General features: G+C 33.7%; 1 protein-coding gene across 9 annotated transcripts in view; it reads left to right on the forward strand.

Moving 5' to 3' along the window:
- The window catches only part of Lrrc7 (leucine rich repeat containing 7), a 516,598-nt gene that overhangs the window by 206,792 nt on the left and 294,060 nt on the right, over window positions 1-15,746 (forward strand). For all 9 annotated transcript variants that reach the window (XM_021731075.3, XM_040288837.2, XM_021731076.3 and 6 more), the window contains exon 4: window positions 11,820-11,937. In XM_021731075.3, coding sequence (XP_021586750.2) covers window positions 11,820-11,937 — 118 coding nt within the window. The remainder of the gene's footprint in view (window positions 1-11,819; window positions 11,938-15,746) is intronic.

The raw sequence follows: 15,746 nt of genomic DNA on the forward strand, positions 1-15,746 counted from the left end.
ACTTGAATTTTCAGTCAACAAGTGTAATGTCCCCTTTGACTCCTGTCTTCAATCCTATTTTCCTGTACTCAGCTGGTAACTATCTCTTCAATCTTATGAGCAGGACCCTCATCTTTTACTCTTCCTGCTTGTTCACTTTTCACAGCAACTTCTTAGTCTCACCTCTCCACTCTCCCTTGAGATTTCATCAGTTTTCCTCATTATCTCTTGGAAGATCAATGGAACAGTCTCATTGACAGTTTTTAAAGCAGACTTTCTCCTTGTTTTATTCTTCACATAGCCAACAATGATACAATGCCAATGTAAATATGACCAGGCAACTGTCTAAGCCTGAAATGTTGCTGAAACATAGAACTCCTTCTTGCCTCCGGGCTCCTGCTGTTCCCTCTGCTGTATGCCATTTTGTAATTCATCTCAACTGTCCCTTCCTCCCTTAGCCTTCATACTTCACTCATCAGCACAGTTATTTAACTCTCCTTGTGCCGCTATATGACTATGTGTACAATTCTGCCATTGTACTTACCAAACCTATGGCAATTTTTCACTTAATACATATTTATTGGGTGCTTCTTCTATTCCAGGGAAACAAAGATGAAGAAGAAAAACATCTATGCCATGTGTCTTCCTCCCCTAGTAGAACATGGGAGTGGGTCTATTTATACTTTGTTTCATCAGGAACTTACACAGACTAAAGTTATGTTATCACTACATATTTGTTGCTTAAATATTAGAATATGATTTTTGTCAAAGTGGATTATAGACATATATACACTAGAATATATGAAAACACAGTGAGGTACAACTAACCCTGCTTTGCAGGGAAGGCTGTCTAGCAGAAGTGCATTGCCAGATAGAAAACTAGAACACAAACTAATTGGATTTTTAAGTGAGAAATTGACCTTTAGGGGAAAAAAATGGAATTTTATCGATAACATAGTTAAGGATGGAGTCAAATTTCAAATCTAAATTTGTGTGATTCCAAAGCTTACATCTATCCCTTATTTCCACCAATGGAGAAGAGACTGGTTACAACACTAGCATCTTCTCCCTGCTTCATGAACATTCACAGGGCTAGTCAGCAAAGTTGGACCTTTAGTTACTAACAACTGATTAGGTCCCAGAAAGATCTTTTTAAAAGCAAAGTCAGCTTGCACTAAAATGAAAGTCGAGAGCAAATGCCATTCAGCCCAGTTGTTCACACACCAAGCACACTGATGACTCCTTATAGATTTTAAAGCCAATATTTTATTAAATGTCGAATAACCACAAATTTTGCCAATTAGTAGTTAGTAAAAATGTAACCAAAAGAAAAATCCCTAAGTCATACCTGTACATGCACATGTACACATATCTCTTAAATTTAATAGATATATCAGAAATCCACCCAAATTGCCTAGAAACAATGAAGGTGGATCAAAATTTAGAACAACTAAAGGTGTGCATTTTCATTTAGCTTTTCCTTTTTGCTGTTTCTTTCTGAATGTAATTATTATCTTGCTACTATCAAATAATAAAATATATGGAAAATAAACAATATTTTTATTTTAAATTTTTAAATGCAAATGATTTCTGAATAGTAAACGAATGACAATGTATTATATGGTACATTTTCAAACTCATGTCTTTATTCCAATAAACCAGATATAGTGCTTTTCTTCTAAGACAATGAGAAATGCTTAAAAAAAAAAAAACACTTGTTTTTCCAAAAGGGAAAATATGATTCAACTACATCTTTGTACAAATTGTTGCTGAAAAGATCTATATTTCTAAAACAATAACAGGGATATTTACTGTGTTCTATGATAAAATGCCCATGTATTTATCATACTTGCCATCTTTCTATAAGAAATCAAAGAATTCTTCTCTGCATCACATTCAGGATTGCTAAAAGGCACAAAGAAGAACCATAATTTTTCCCTTTTCCTATAGCTGAGCCTTCTTTGATGCTACCAGCACTTGTCCAGCCCTACACCTGCCACACCAGCCTTACACCACCACTCTTACTAAGACTCTAACGTCTTGTCTGACCACAAAATCCTAACTTGCTGACTGTCCATATACTACTGGCACCCATCCTTAATTTGTCCTAACTGTATCTCCCTCGTCACACCTACTGTTAATGTCTTACCTAACACATTTATTATTTTTCATCTCTTTTTCTCCCCCAATCTCCCACCTGCCTATTTTGGTCACAGGTGCCAATTGTTTCTCAAAAACAAAAATATGAACAAGTTCTTTCCTTGCATTTGAGTATTTAAGGGATGGATGTTAATGTGAAAGACTGGTGTAAAATAGCTTGGGAAGGCACACAAATCCATACATTGGAATTTTCTAGATTAAGGGCAAAGTCTAGGGATGTTCCTTTTGGTATAAAATGTACTTTTTAAATTACTTTCTCTGTTATAGTATGTATTCTATTTACAATCTATAAAACTGTTATTTTTTTTCCTGCATTTATAACCACTAGTTGACTATATACTCCAGGAATGGAATTTTTAAAATTTCATCTTTAAGTCCTGTCATTGTGCCTTCCCCTGAGGATATATGTTCAAGAGGTACTGAGCAGAAGCAGTTTAAGAGAAAGGGAAATGGGAAGGAAAGAAGAGAGTAAGAAAGAAAAGAAAGAAGGAGGAAGGAGATAGGCTAAGAGAGAAGGAGAGAGGAAAGGAAGATGGCAATATATTATACGCTACATTTTCAAACCAATAGCTGTTATTCCAATAAATCAGATATATTCTTTTCCTTCTAAGACAATGAGAAATGCTTTTAAAAAAGAAAGAAAAAAAAAGAAGGAAGAAAATAAAGAAATTAGAAGTTCACAGTTTCAATAAGTACATGTATAAAACCATTTTTTACTTCAATATTTCCAGGAGTTGGCTCTTTTTTAAAGAGAGCTATTAAGGTTTGTTAACTAAAGAATTTTAAAACATTTTATTGTAATGTGCACAAAAAATCTTTTTCTTTGAGACAGCTTTCAATGAACTTGGAAATGCTATCGCCTGAACATTTTAAAAGAGAACTGCTCAGAAAACCAGCCATTCAGTGATGCCAACTCATTAGACAATTAGTTCTTTTCCCTGGTAAAATCCACATGAGCCAACATATGGCATCAACAATTATTGAATATTTATGATTTTATGTGAACCATTTCAGGAAAAGATTTCATCTTTTGAAAATTCAGACAGGGCTGAGGATGGTGCTCAGGGGTCGAGAGCTTGCCTCGTATGCTGGAGGCCCTGGATTTCATTCCCAGCACCACAAAATGATAATGATGATGATAATGATGATAAAAATTTACAAATAAATTCTATGTTTGTACTTGAAATTGAAAAATAAACAGTTTATTCACCATCACCCCCGGAACTGCACTTTCCCATAGAGCCACTCATATTCATGACATTTATAGTGTCCTTAATTTCCCAAGCCTGAGTGTAAAGATAATAATAAAATGCTAAACCAAATTATAGTAGTTTGCATTTCTATAGCCTTGTGGGTTTAGCAAAGTGCTCTAACATATACTCACATTTACTCTCTTTTTAAGTCCTAGCTGTCAATAGTCACTGACTTGGAATCTTCTTCCCTAACCCTCCTAAGATGCTATGATGGCTTGCTGCTTCTCCCTGTCTTGGCCACTGTCTCCTCCCAACTGTTATCACTTATCTCTTTCCTTTATCAAAAAAAACCAGATCTGATACTGAAGAAATGTGAAAATATGGAAGTGGCTTTGTACCCAGACAGATTTGAATTTGAATGTTGGCTCTGGCCCTTGCTGGTTCTATCACCTTATAAATGCTGAGTTTTCAAAATAGGAATAATAATGCTTTCTTCGAAATGTTGTAAGAATTAGAGATGGAATATTGTACAGTGTAGTTTAATGACCAGCCCTATGTAATAGACACTCAAGAAATTGTTGCTACCTTGCTATTTTGGCATTCCCTTGCACAGCAACATCCATGGAAGAGCATCTGTTTACCAAGAAGGTACAAGGTGCTGAATGTCTAAGCTTGGAGAAGAGGTAGACAGGGTGTGGGATAGGATGGGGAGGAAAAGAGCCAGAGCTGGAGACCTGACACTGGCAAAGGCACAGCAGAGCAGAGCAGGTGTGGAAACCTTACAGATATGGTCTTGCAGGATGGCGGGAGGTAGGGAGGATGTTTGAGGAAGGGTCAGTTGCAAGAGGAAATGCAATGAAGAAATTGGAAAGGTAAAGGGCCTTGAAAGCCAAACTAAGGAATTTTTTTTTCTGAAGAGAACAGAGAGCTGTTGAATAATTATGAGCAGAGAATGGACCTAAGTACATTTTCTTTTCTAGAAGTTTATGTCGTGACCTCTGATCTCAAGAATTGTTAACCTTGTCCACAGATCCCCAAGTCTGGGTTTCATTGAGGTGATTTACAAGCTCCCTAAAATTACATGCAAATATGTATATGTGCTTTGTGTGTGTAAACATGTGTGTGTGTGTGTGTGTGTCTTCCTACACATTTTTCTGGAGAGAATAGTTGTAAGATTTACCAGAAAAATTATTTTAATTGACCACCAAATATTTCCTTCAGGATAAACCCAGTCGATTATGACTTTTCACATTCTGAATAACATCTTTTCATTCTCATCACAGGTTTAGAATATAGCTACTTGCATATTTTTGTCATTTCTAATTGAAAGGTCTCTATGCTTTTCCTCCTCCAGTAGCTTCCCCTCCTCCAGTAGCTTCCCCTCCTCCTCTTCCTGCTTTCTGTTCAGGGAACTACCCCTCTCTCAGAAGCTGGTTGAATTCTTCCTTCTTGAACATTTTCTCATATTTCTTCCCTATTCTTCTCCAGCACAAACACAGGCCACAGTCACAGCAATCTGGTGACCCAGCTAGAATAGGAGAGAATAGACGAACAGACCAGTGGGCTAGAAATAGAAGATCCAGAAACTGACCCACATTTATGTGGAAATCAGACATACAACAAACTTGCTTTGCAAATCAGTGGGAAAATGATGGATTGTTTTAAAAGGGTGCTGGAACAACTGGTCATCTGTAAGGAGGGAAAAGAATGGATTACTTCAAATCATTCACAAAAATGAATTCCAGATGGGTCAAATTAAAGCAATGAAGCTTTTAGAAGAAAAGAAGTTGGATATCTGGGCAAATTAAAACTGAAAGATAAATTTGACTATCATAAAAGTCACCATCAAAAGATACCGTAAAAAATTTGAAAAACTAGCCATATATTGAAAGAACTTTCAAAGAATTAGTATCCAGACTATGTGATGAACTCTCAAATTAATGAAACAAGGAAGGATGATCAACTTTATTAGTAATTGGGCAAAATGTGTTACATTTTATATACCACAGAGAGATTAGAAAAAATATGAAATAATATTTGAATATCAAATTTTAAAAATGCTATGGAGAGATAGAATTCTCATCCTTATGGGTGAAAATTTAAACAATTATGGACACTTGAGAAAGCAATTTTCATTACTTGATGAATTTGAACATGTATCTAACTACTCAGGGAAGCTTTTGGATGTGTGCACTAGCAACTGTATGTAAAACTATTCCAGGCAGCAAGTCAGAGAAAAAACTGGAAACAACCCCCAAAATACCTATGAACACTACAGTGTGTAAAGAAGTTGTGTTATAAGATGAATAAAGTAGTAAAAAGTGTTATAAGATAAATAAAGTAGTAAAAAGTGAATGAATGTTATTTACATCAATGTGGAATAATACAATTGAATAAATTGTATAATAAATCACATACAATTGAATAAAAAAGAAAAGTTGTAGAAGAGAGCATATATCATCATTCCATCCATACAAAGATAAATCCAAACAAATCTGGGAAGTCTATATTTTGGGGATTACTAGACCTCTGGTAAAAGTATGGAGAAAAGTGAGGGGATATGTAAAATAAAAATTCAAAATACTCAAAATTGGATTGCCTCTCCATGGGATGACAAAAAGGAGACAGAGAGGTATTAATAGGAGAATCATATGAATGGATAAATAGGAGTCTTTGTTTTATTAACAGGATTTTAAGAGAATATTCTTGTTATATACACTCTTGTGTATGCACATTTCACTAGAAAAACGTAAAAAAGGCCAAAACAATCATAAGATATAAACAATGACCCAAAAGGATTTCATTCCTGTCCTTGGACCAAGAACGTTCTTGGCTTGCTTCAGTTTTTCTGCAGCTGTTTCAGTCCCCCTGCCCCTCCTCTTCACAAACTGTTACGATGGGCTCTTTTATGACCTCCTCCTTTCTGATTCTTTAGCCTTATTCTGTTGGCCATCTTCTGCCTTCGTCAGCTGAATGCTTACTTCATTCATTTTCAGCTTCTTATCTTTTCTAATATAAGTATTGCAGGCTACAGGTTTGTCATCAGTTATTCTTCCTATATTCTGTCAATTTTAATATTAATATTCACTATTTATTTGTACTTTGTAATTTTCTTTGTCATTTATTCTTTGGTGTATGAATTGTTAAATTTTAGTTTTTAAATATTTGTCAATATATTAAATGCTTAAAAGTTAACTTCTGCATAAAAATATATGATTCAGTTGCATTTTTGACCAATATGTGTTCTTTTTTTAAATGGTTTTATTCCTTTTTTATGGATCTGTATTTATTTATTTGTTTATATGTGGTACTGAGAATCGAAATCAGGGCCTCACACATGCTAGGCAAGCCCTCTTCCACTGAGCCACAGCCTCAACCCCCAATGTATGTTCTTTTTGATATTAAGCCTGTGAAGTTTATTGAGACTTCTTTACATCTAGTACACAGTCAACTGCAAATTTTCCATTTTTAAAAAAGTATTCTATAGCAGCTGAGTCACTGTTCTATATGAGTGTATTAGAATAATCTCATTAAGTTTTGATGTGCCACTGAAAATAGCATATAGCTTGATTATTTTTAGTTTTAATCCACTTTGCTGAAAGCCTATTAATTAACTGGAGAGATTAACCCATACTTACTGATGGCAATTATTGATATATTTGTATTAATTTATCTCACTATTATTTTTCATTTTTATCCATTTCTTTCTGAGTCTTACATTTTTCTATTATATTTATTAAAAATCTTTTTTTCTCCTTATCTCATTCCATTTATCTTGCCTCTTCCAACAAGGAAATCATAACTTTATTTCTATTTTTTTTAGTTGTCATTCTATGAATTTTAACATACTCTTTGTTTGGGGTTTTTTGTTTGTTTGTTTGTTTTGGTACTAGGGATTGAACTCAGGAGCACTTGGCCACTGAGCCACGTCCCCAGCTCTGTTTTGTATTTTATTTAAAGACAGGGTTTCACTGAGTTGCTTAATGCCTCACTTTTGCTGAGGCTGGCTTTGAACTCTCAATCCTACTGCTCAGCTTTTAGAGTCTTTGGGATTACAGGCATGCACCATTGTGCAGGCTTTAACATACTTCTTTAACTTGATTCACATATATGAGTGAATAAATACCCTCCTCCCCCAAAATAGGAAAAATCAGAGAAATGTTTTTAATCTAATTATCTTTCTTCTGAAAAATGTATATTTGTGTTTCAGAATTTTAGTTCTACATTGAATTTTTTTAATCCAATAATTAGCTATTTTATTGTTGTCTTATATAGCCAATATTTGTTTAGATTTAACCACACGTTTTCCTTTTTTCATGTTTTTAAATTTTATTGACATTTATTCTGTCAGACCTTTCATCTGGGATCATTTCCTTCTCACTAAAAGGCATCTTTTGGCAGCTTTAGTACAAGTTTCATGGTGGTAAACTCAGTTTGTCTTTCTGAAATGTTGATTTTTGCTCTTTTTATTAAAAAAAAAAGATACCTGTAAATATAAGATTCTTGACTCTCAGTAATTTAGAGATAGCATCTAATGAATTTCTGCTTTAATTGGTGTTGAGAAATAAGCTCTGAGTTTTAAAAATTTTTCTAAATCTATTTTTTAATTGACACATAATATTTGTAATGTGTATGGGGTATTATAAGATTATTCAATTAGAATATATAATGATCAAATCAGGGTAATTAGCATTTTCATCTCCTTTAACATTATCATTATTATGTGTTGGGAAGCTTTGAATTCTTCTTTTCTACTTATTTTGAAATATGTCACTAATTGACTATAATTACCTATTGTGCTATATAGAACACTGAATTTTTCATTTTATGCTCTATAATTTTAATATCTGTTTTGTTTATAGGCCTGATTCTTTGTCTTCCTGTAACATCTCACTCAATGCAATTATTTCATTATACATTTAACAATTTTTTAATGATCTTATGTTTATTGGAACTTTGGGAAATAAAGGCTTAAATTGAAAATTCATACCTTGAGAGGAGATTTATGTTTGTTTCTATATGGCATGTGGAGGCATACTAATATATAACAGATATTCAGTAAATATATTTTAAATGCATGTAGATGTTGTAGGCTCAGCACATTCGCTCTAAGATCTAAGTCTCCTCATGCTATTTAGTAAATATCTGAAACAAGTTTGTGTTACATATTCTTTGAATTGGAATTGTCTTCATATACACCAAGTATAAAATTGTCTCCTCTTTATCCTTCACCTGGCTAACTTAACATTGACTTGGGAGATCTCTGTTTTTTATTGCTTTTCGGGGAATACTTCCGAAAGTCAGCTCAAGTACCATCATTAACACAAATTGTGCTGATAGCCTACCTGTGTGATTCCATTTACTCCAGTGTAGTTTTTCACAGTGTATTTAGATTTATGTCTGAATATGAAAGCAGAAAGAACCTGGGCTCAGCTGCTTGGTCTTAATTACTTTTGTTCCTTGCACTTTGCCTAATTTCTAAATGGTTTTTTATGAATCAATGAATGAATAAATAAATGAGTGAATGAATGAATGAAATAATACCTTTTAGAATATAAATTTTCAGCCCCCAATATTTTTATTTTCAACTTTGGGGATTTTCTCTTTTGTCTTAGTTATCACACACATAAACACACACACACACACACACACACACACACACACACACAAATCTGTTTGTGCCTCAGGTCTAAATGTCTAACTCAGAATCAGCAATTTAAACTGATAGCTTCTCAAACCAATGTCTTCGATTAAATTGTTTCCTTTAGTCAAAGAGAAAGAGCACGTTAACATTTAAATGTTTTAAGACTCAAAATACTTTTATTGTTTTTAAAATGTGAGATATCACTAGCAAAGGAAAACCATTATCATTAGTTGCTCAATTAGCTATTAATTATATTTGTTATATTCTACTATACTGAAGAATGGCAGCTATTTCAGAATCATTCTTCATTTGCATTCAAAGCTTGAATATTGAAAAAGCCATTAAATTAGCATCTTAATTTCTTTACCAGTTTGTTGACACCATGACTCATATTAAGAATTTCACTCATATTAAGAAGCTTTATGAAACGTGGACTCTGCTGAGATTGTTTACCTCTCTGAAGCTTCCCATTCAAGGAAACTGTCTGTGTCAGCTAGAATTTAGCACTTTTCTCATTTTCCCTTCAGTTATCTGTGCATACTCTCAAAAACATTTATTCAGCACATACTTTCTGGGCTAGTCACCTTGGTATACGGAAGGGAAGTAGGTGTATACCAAGATGAATCAGGCATGACCCTCCTGCCTCAAAAACTTCTTTATCAAGTAAGAAGTAGAAGTAGATTACTATAAAGGTGTCCCACTGTATCTGTGGATATAAATGTCATTAATTTCTAACAATTATCAAGTTTTACTATGGGCCAACCACGGTATTACATATTACATTTCATCATATCTAAGTCTATTGATTATAGGATGCATCATTTTTATGGTAATATGCATCATTTTTTTTCTTAAGAAAGAAAAAGGTACTCCTTAAAAATAACTTACTTTTAATCATAAAAATCATTCCAAATATCAGAGATGTTAGGATGGGGAAATACAGGACTTAGAATTTATTAAAATATATTAATTCATTTAATCTTCTCAATAACTCTTCATGTTAAGTAATTTATTATTCCCATTGTATAAGCAAGGAAAATGGTGGTTTCAGAAATGTTATGTAACTTGCACAGGATTTCACAGATAATAAACAGATAAGCCAAAACTGAAAACATACTGATGAGATACCAGATGTGATCCTTTTTAACTTCTATACCAAATATGTCTTGGATTCTTTCTGTTATAACATGTTCAGGAATTTCCACATCATTTGTTCCTGATGTGACTCGTCATTTAAAATTAAAGATCCCTGGGACTTCTGCTAATCTTTAAGAGCATTTGAGAATTTAGTTGTGATAATGGAACAATTTTAAAAACAAGCTATGTTTTGGAAAGCATTAAACTAAAGAAAAGACTAAACATTGCTTAAAATGGTTAGCATACTCAGACTAAAGAATGGTTAGTACATCTCACTAAATCAGTGATGAGGTAATTAATTTTTTAAGTGCATGAATATATAACTAACCATATTACAGGTAGGTGAAGACGTAACAATTCTAACAAAATGGTAAAGACTGTAACTAAATTTGAATTAACTTTTACTATGTATGTAGATGTCTCTTTTCCTATTTCTTTAGAAGGAAAATTAGTACTTAGTGGAAACTGTCCATCAAAGTACCCATTAAAATTTTCTTTTTGAGGTTTTATAAAAAGAATCAACAACATTTCTTTCTTTACAAGATATTGAAAATTAATTCTAACTTTACATGAAATGTTGCAGATAATCTCTGTAAAGAGCCGAAAATGAAACTTCATATTTCATCTTTTGTAACAAGTACAATCTACTTTTGAAAAAACTAATGAGTTAAAAAATAGCAACCATGTGCTACATTATTTTTCCCCATAAATAATGAATTACATGTAGGAGCAAGTGGTAGTTAAATATACTGTGGGCCAATTGCATAGTCATGGATACCAAAGACGTCATCTGTGGAAACGCAGCAAAACAGAAGTGTCGAACAAAAAAGATCTCCTTAAGATAATTCTTCCAGAAATGAATAAAAATTCTGTCCCAGCTGTTCATATCTTGTAGTCATCAAAATGAGTTGGACAAAGCTAAAAAACTGAATTTATTATTTTCAAAAATATAGTACCATAAATACCTACATTAAAATATTCAGATCACCAGTGTACTTGATAAAATTGCCAACATTTTTCTACCTCCTTCCCAGACCTGCTATATTAGTACCTATTTGAGCAGAGCCTGAGAATCCACATTTTAAACAAGCACTTCCATCTACTAGTGATTATAGCTGAATTTGAAAACCATTTCTTTAGCACCTGGCTCTTCCCCACCTACTACTTTGGTCTGATACAAAATATGAACTAACCACCAGTGGTTTTTTCTTTTCACAGAATATCAGAAGTTAAATGTTTCATTTACTAGGTATTTATGAAGCAGTGTAGGGGGATACCAAAGACATATAAATAACTGTTCAACCTGATGAAATGGAAGTAATGCTTTATGAAATGTAACATGATTGCACAAAAAGAGAATTGAGGTAATCCTCGTAGCTGCAGGAATAGAAATAGATGCCAGAAGTTATTTCCAAAGAAAAGAAATAAGTAGGATTCAGCAGCAAATTGAATGTAAATGGCAAACAGAAGGGGAAAGAATAGAATACTTGGGGTTTTGCATCTGGATAGCAGAAAATAACGAGGCACGAACACAGACACAGAACATGAAACCACTGTGAAAACAAGAACAAGAGAAAGTGAAGTTTTTATAGCTGGCTTTCTTTCTACTGCATTGATAAAAATCATGCCTTGAATTTTGCTACTAAGTTTATGTATGATGGACTTGACCAAATTGTGATCTAATAAATGATTATTTTCTATTTCAGCAATTGTTCAACTGTCAAGCTCTACGAAAACTAAGTATTCCTGATAATGACCTTTCAAGTCTGCCAACCTCAATTGCTAGTTTAGTTAATCTTAAAGAACTCGACATCAGTAAAAATGGTAAGATTCTCATCTCCAAATATCTTGATTTTTATTGAAAATGTGATTTTTGTTGTAAATAATACAAAATAACTTTTTCTTTGGTTTTGTTAAAACTATAAGTTAATTTTTTTGAAAAATTAAATTTTAAATTATAATGCAAAGACAGAGAGCCTCTCTCTTGTTTTACCAATGTGTCTGAATTACTCAGACCTTTTCCCTCTGAATTCAGACATGTGATGTCTCATTGAGAATATTCTTCTGCCACTTTACTACTTCTTCCCTTCATTCTCAGAATATTTCCAATAGTTTTCAAATATTACCTACTTAAAAAAGCCTACTTTCTACCCTACATGAAATCATACTCTCAGTTTCTCTTACTGGGCCCCTATCTTTAATCTCCTCACAATATTGTATAATTGGCTCATTTACTATGCTAATTGTCTATCACCTTCTGACCTCGACTGTAAACTTCATCATGTAGTGGGAGGTACTTTTCTCTTTTGTTGTACAACATGTAGCACAAACAGAGATGTTCCCAGTAAATAACCAGGGCTTAATAGTATTTGTTGTATATTTGACCAAACTTGTATACCTGGTGTTTTTGATGATAATGATGCTCATGTTGATATTCATGTTAATGATATTTACTGTATTCATGGAAGGGAAGTTTGATCTTCAGAAAGCCTTCTGCAACTTTATTAATTTATCATTTATCTCCAAATGACTTCAGCTCTCCTTTTTATGAGAATAAAGCAATGATCAGTCACAGGGGTTATATCTAGGCATTATGAAGATATGAAATATGACCTGTTCAGCGCTAACTTTGCCAGTGAAACTTTGTGCTTGTGTGCACTTGAACAAGTAGTGCTGAGGGTATTTCAGTCAGTATGCTTGGTGCCAAGGGCTAGGCATGAACAAAACAGGTCGCTGCCCTCAGGAAGCTTATGTTCTAGTAAGAGACTTAGACATTGAACAAGTGATTATGGATTATTAAATAAGCAGGTGTGTGTAAAGATATATTTAATGTAAGGACATGAATATGAAAAGGATGTAATATATTCCATGTGGTTAAGGATGGTTCCATATCACTATAACCAAGCTCAGACAGCATCAACAATAGTTAGGAAAAACTGACTTGATAGTCTAGGTAAATTAGAATCTGTTTTGTTAAAAAGACCACCAGAAAAAAAAAATTTCCTAGTCACATGAAATATGATATCCCTGAGGAATCTGATGCTGTACAGAGCTCCATGATAGTATCGCAGTGGCCTTGTCCCTCTTTATTCTGCCAGGAGCACTCCTCCAAAGATATCTGCATTGCACATTCTTCTAACATTGTCAGGCTTTTGCTTAAATGTACTCTCCATGGTCAAGCCTTCCCTGACCAACCTGTTTAAAGTAAGATGCAGCTGTTATTATCCACTAAAAGCACACCCATCCCCCTTCATTGGTTATATTTATTTTTCCCACCTGAGAAACTGATGCCTCGTGTATTTAAAATATTTGCATATCGTGTGGACTCACCTTAGTAGAATTAAAAATTCAGTGATAATCCAATTCTTGCTATGTATTCCACTATATTCCCAGTGCCTAAAAGAGTATGTAACACATGTAGGAGCTCAGTAAATTTGTATTGAAAGAATTAATGAAGGAATGGTTGAGAATCATCAAGAAGTTTTCACTGTCATTTGTGAGGGGGGAGAGATCAGATTGACACACGTAAGTAATCAGTGATATCATACAATGCTATCCAAAGAAGTACTTAATCACATAGCACAAATTGCAATTATACATTCTTAGAGAATGAAATATTAATTAAAACTGCTAGAAAAGAATTCAAGTATAAGATATAGCTTATAGATTTCCCTGCAACAGGATTGCATCTAAATAGAAAATATCATTTTGTGTGAAAGTGGTAATAAGAGTATAAACAAAGGATACAAATATCTTTCTACACCAACTGAACTCACCACTTAGAGATTTTTTTTCAGGAAGATAATCATAGGACTATATGCATGTATATAGAGAGAACAGCAATTAGACTTTCACCAATTGAAAGATGACCTCACATCTACTATTATTCTGTGTGTGTGTGTGTGTGTGTGTGTGTGTGTAGTGTTGGGATCAAACCCAGTGCCTCATATGTAAGAGGCAAGCACTCTGCTGCTGAGCTATAACCCTAGCTCCTACTATTATTCTTTTAAGAATAGATATATTTGTCTCTTCTTTTAAGAATAGATTTACTTTACTTAGATTTAAGAATAGTTCACATATGTGTATGGACTGGTATTTCTGCACTTTCATGACAATTGCTACTACCTATAAATTTATATATATTCATACTTAAAGTCCACTTCCAGATTATGATTTCTAAAAAATATCATATGGCCAAATACCACATCCCTCAGTCTTAACGCAGAATTAGCCAGATTATTCAAGCAAATAAAAAGCTATCTGATTTTTAAAAAGAATGAGAAAAATATGTCACCAAAGATAAACATAATACTCTTGAGAAATTGGCATTTTTTATTTTTTAATTTGTTTTCATTAGTTATACATGACAGTAGAATGCATTTTGACATATCATACATAAATGGAATATAACTTCTTATTTTGGGGTTGTACATGATGTAGTTACACATGTAATCATCATGTGCACATAGAGTGATGATTTCCAATACATTCTACTATCATTCCTACCCCCAGACCTCCTCCCCTTCTTTCCCTCCCCTCTGTATAACCAAAGTACCTCTGTTTGTCCTTCTTACCTTAGTGTTAATTAGCATCCACATATCAGAGAAAACATTTGGCCTTTGGTTCTTTGAATTGGCTTATTTCACTCAGCACAATATTCTCCATTTCTATCCATTTACTAGCAAATGACATAATTTCATTCTTCTTTAAGGCCAAGTAATATTCCATTGTGTTTATATACCACATTTTCTTAATCCACTCATGAAGGCCACCTAGGTTGGTTCCAAAGCCTGACTATTGTGAATTGAGCTGCTATAAATTTTGATGTAGCTGTGTCACTATGCCGATTTCTAGACCATTGGGTATAAATCAAGGAGTGGGATGACTGAATAAAATGAGGTTCAATTCCAGGTTTTCTGAGGAAATCTCCATACTGCTTTACATAGTGGTTGCACCAATTTGCAGTCCCAAGAGCAATGTATGAGTGTACCTTTTCCCCCAAAGCCTTACCAACATTTATTTTTGCTCATATTTATGGTTGCCATTCTGATTGCAGTAAGATAAAATCTCAGTGCAGTTTTGATTTGCATTTCTCTAATTGCTAGAGATGTTGAACATTTTTTATATTTGTTGATTTTGATTATATTTTTCTTTTGTGAGGTGTTTGTTCAGTTACTTGGCCCATTTCTTGATTGTGTTATTTGTTTTTTGGTATTAATTTTTTTCAGTCCTTTATATATCCTGGAGATTAATCCTCTGTCTGAGATGTATGTGGTAAAGATATTCTTCATTCTGTAGGCTCTCTCTTCTCATTATTGATTGTTTCTTTTGCTGTGAAAAAGCTGTTTAGTTTGATTCTATCCCATTGATTCTTTTTTTTAAAATAGTGCTGGGGATTGAACCCAGAGGTTTATGCATTTGAGGCAAGCACTCTACCAACTGAGCTATATCCCCAACCCCAATTTATTGATTCTTGATTTTGCATCTTGCACTTTAGAAGTCTTATTAAGGAGGGGCTGGGGATGTGGCTCGATCGGTAATGCGCTCACCTGGCATGCGTGCTGGTTCGATCCTCAGCACCACATACAAACAAAGATGTTGTGTCTGCCAATAACTAAAAAATAAATATTAAA

This window comes from Ictidomys tridecemlineatus, chromosome 11 (assembly GCF_052094955.1).
Source record: "Ictidomys tridecemlineatus isolate mIctTri1 chromosome 11, mIctTri1.hap1, whole genome shotgun sequence".
Classification (NCBI taxonomy): Eukaryota; Metazoa; Chordata; class Mammalia; order Rodentia; family Sciuridae; genus Ictidomys; species Ictidomys tridecemlineatus.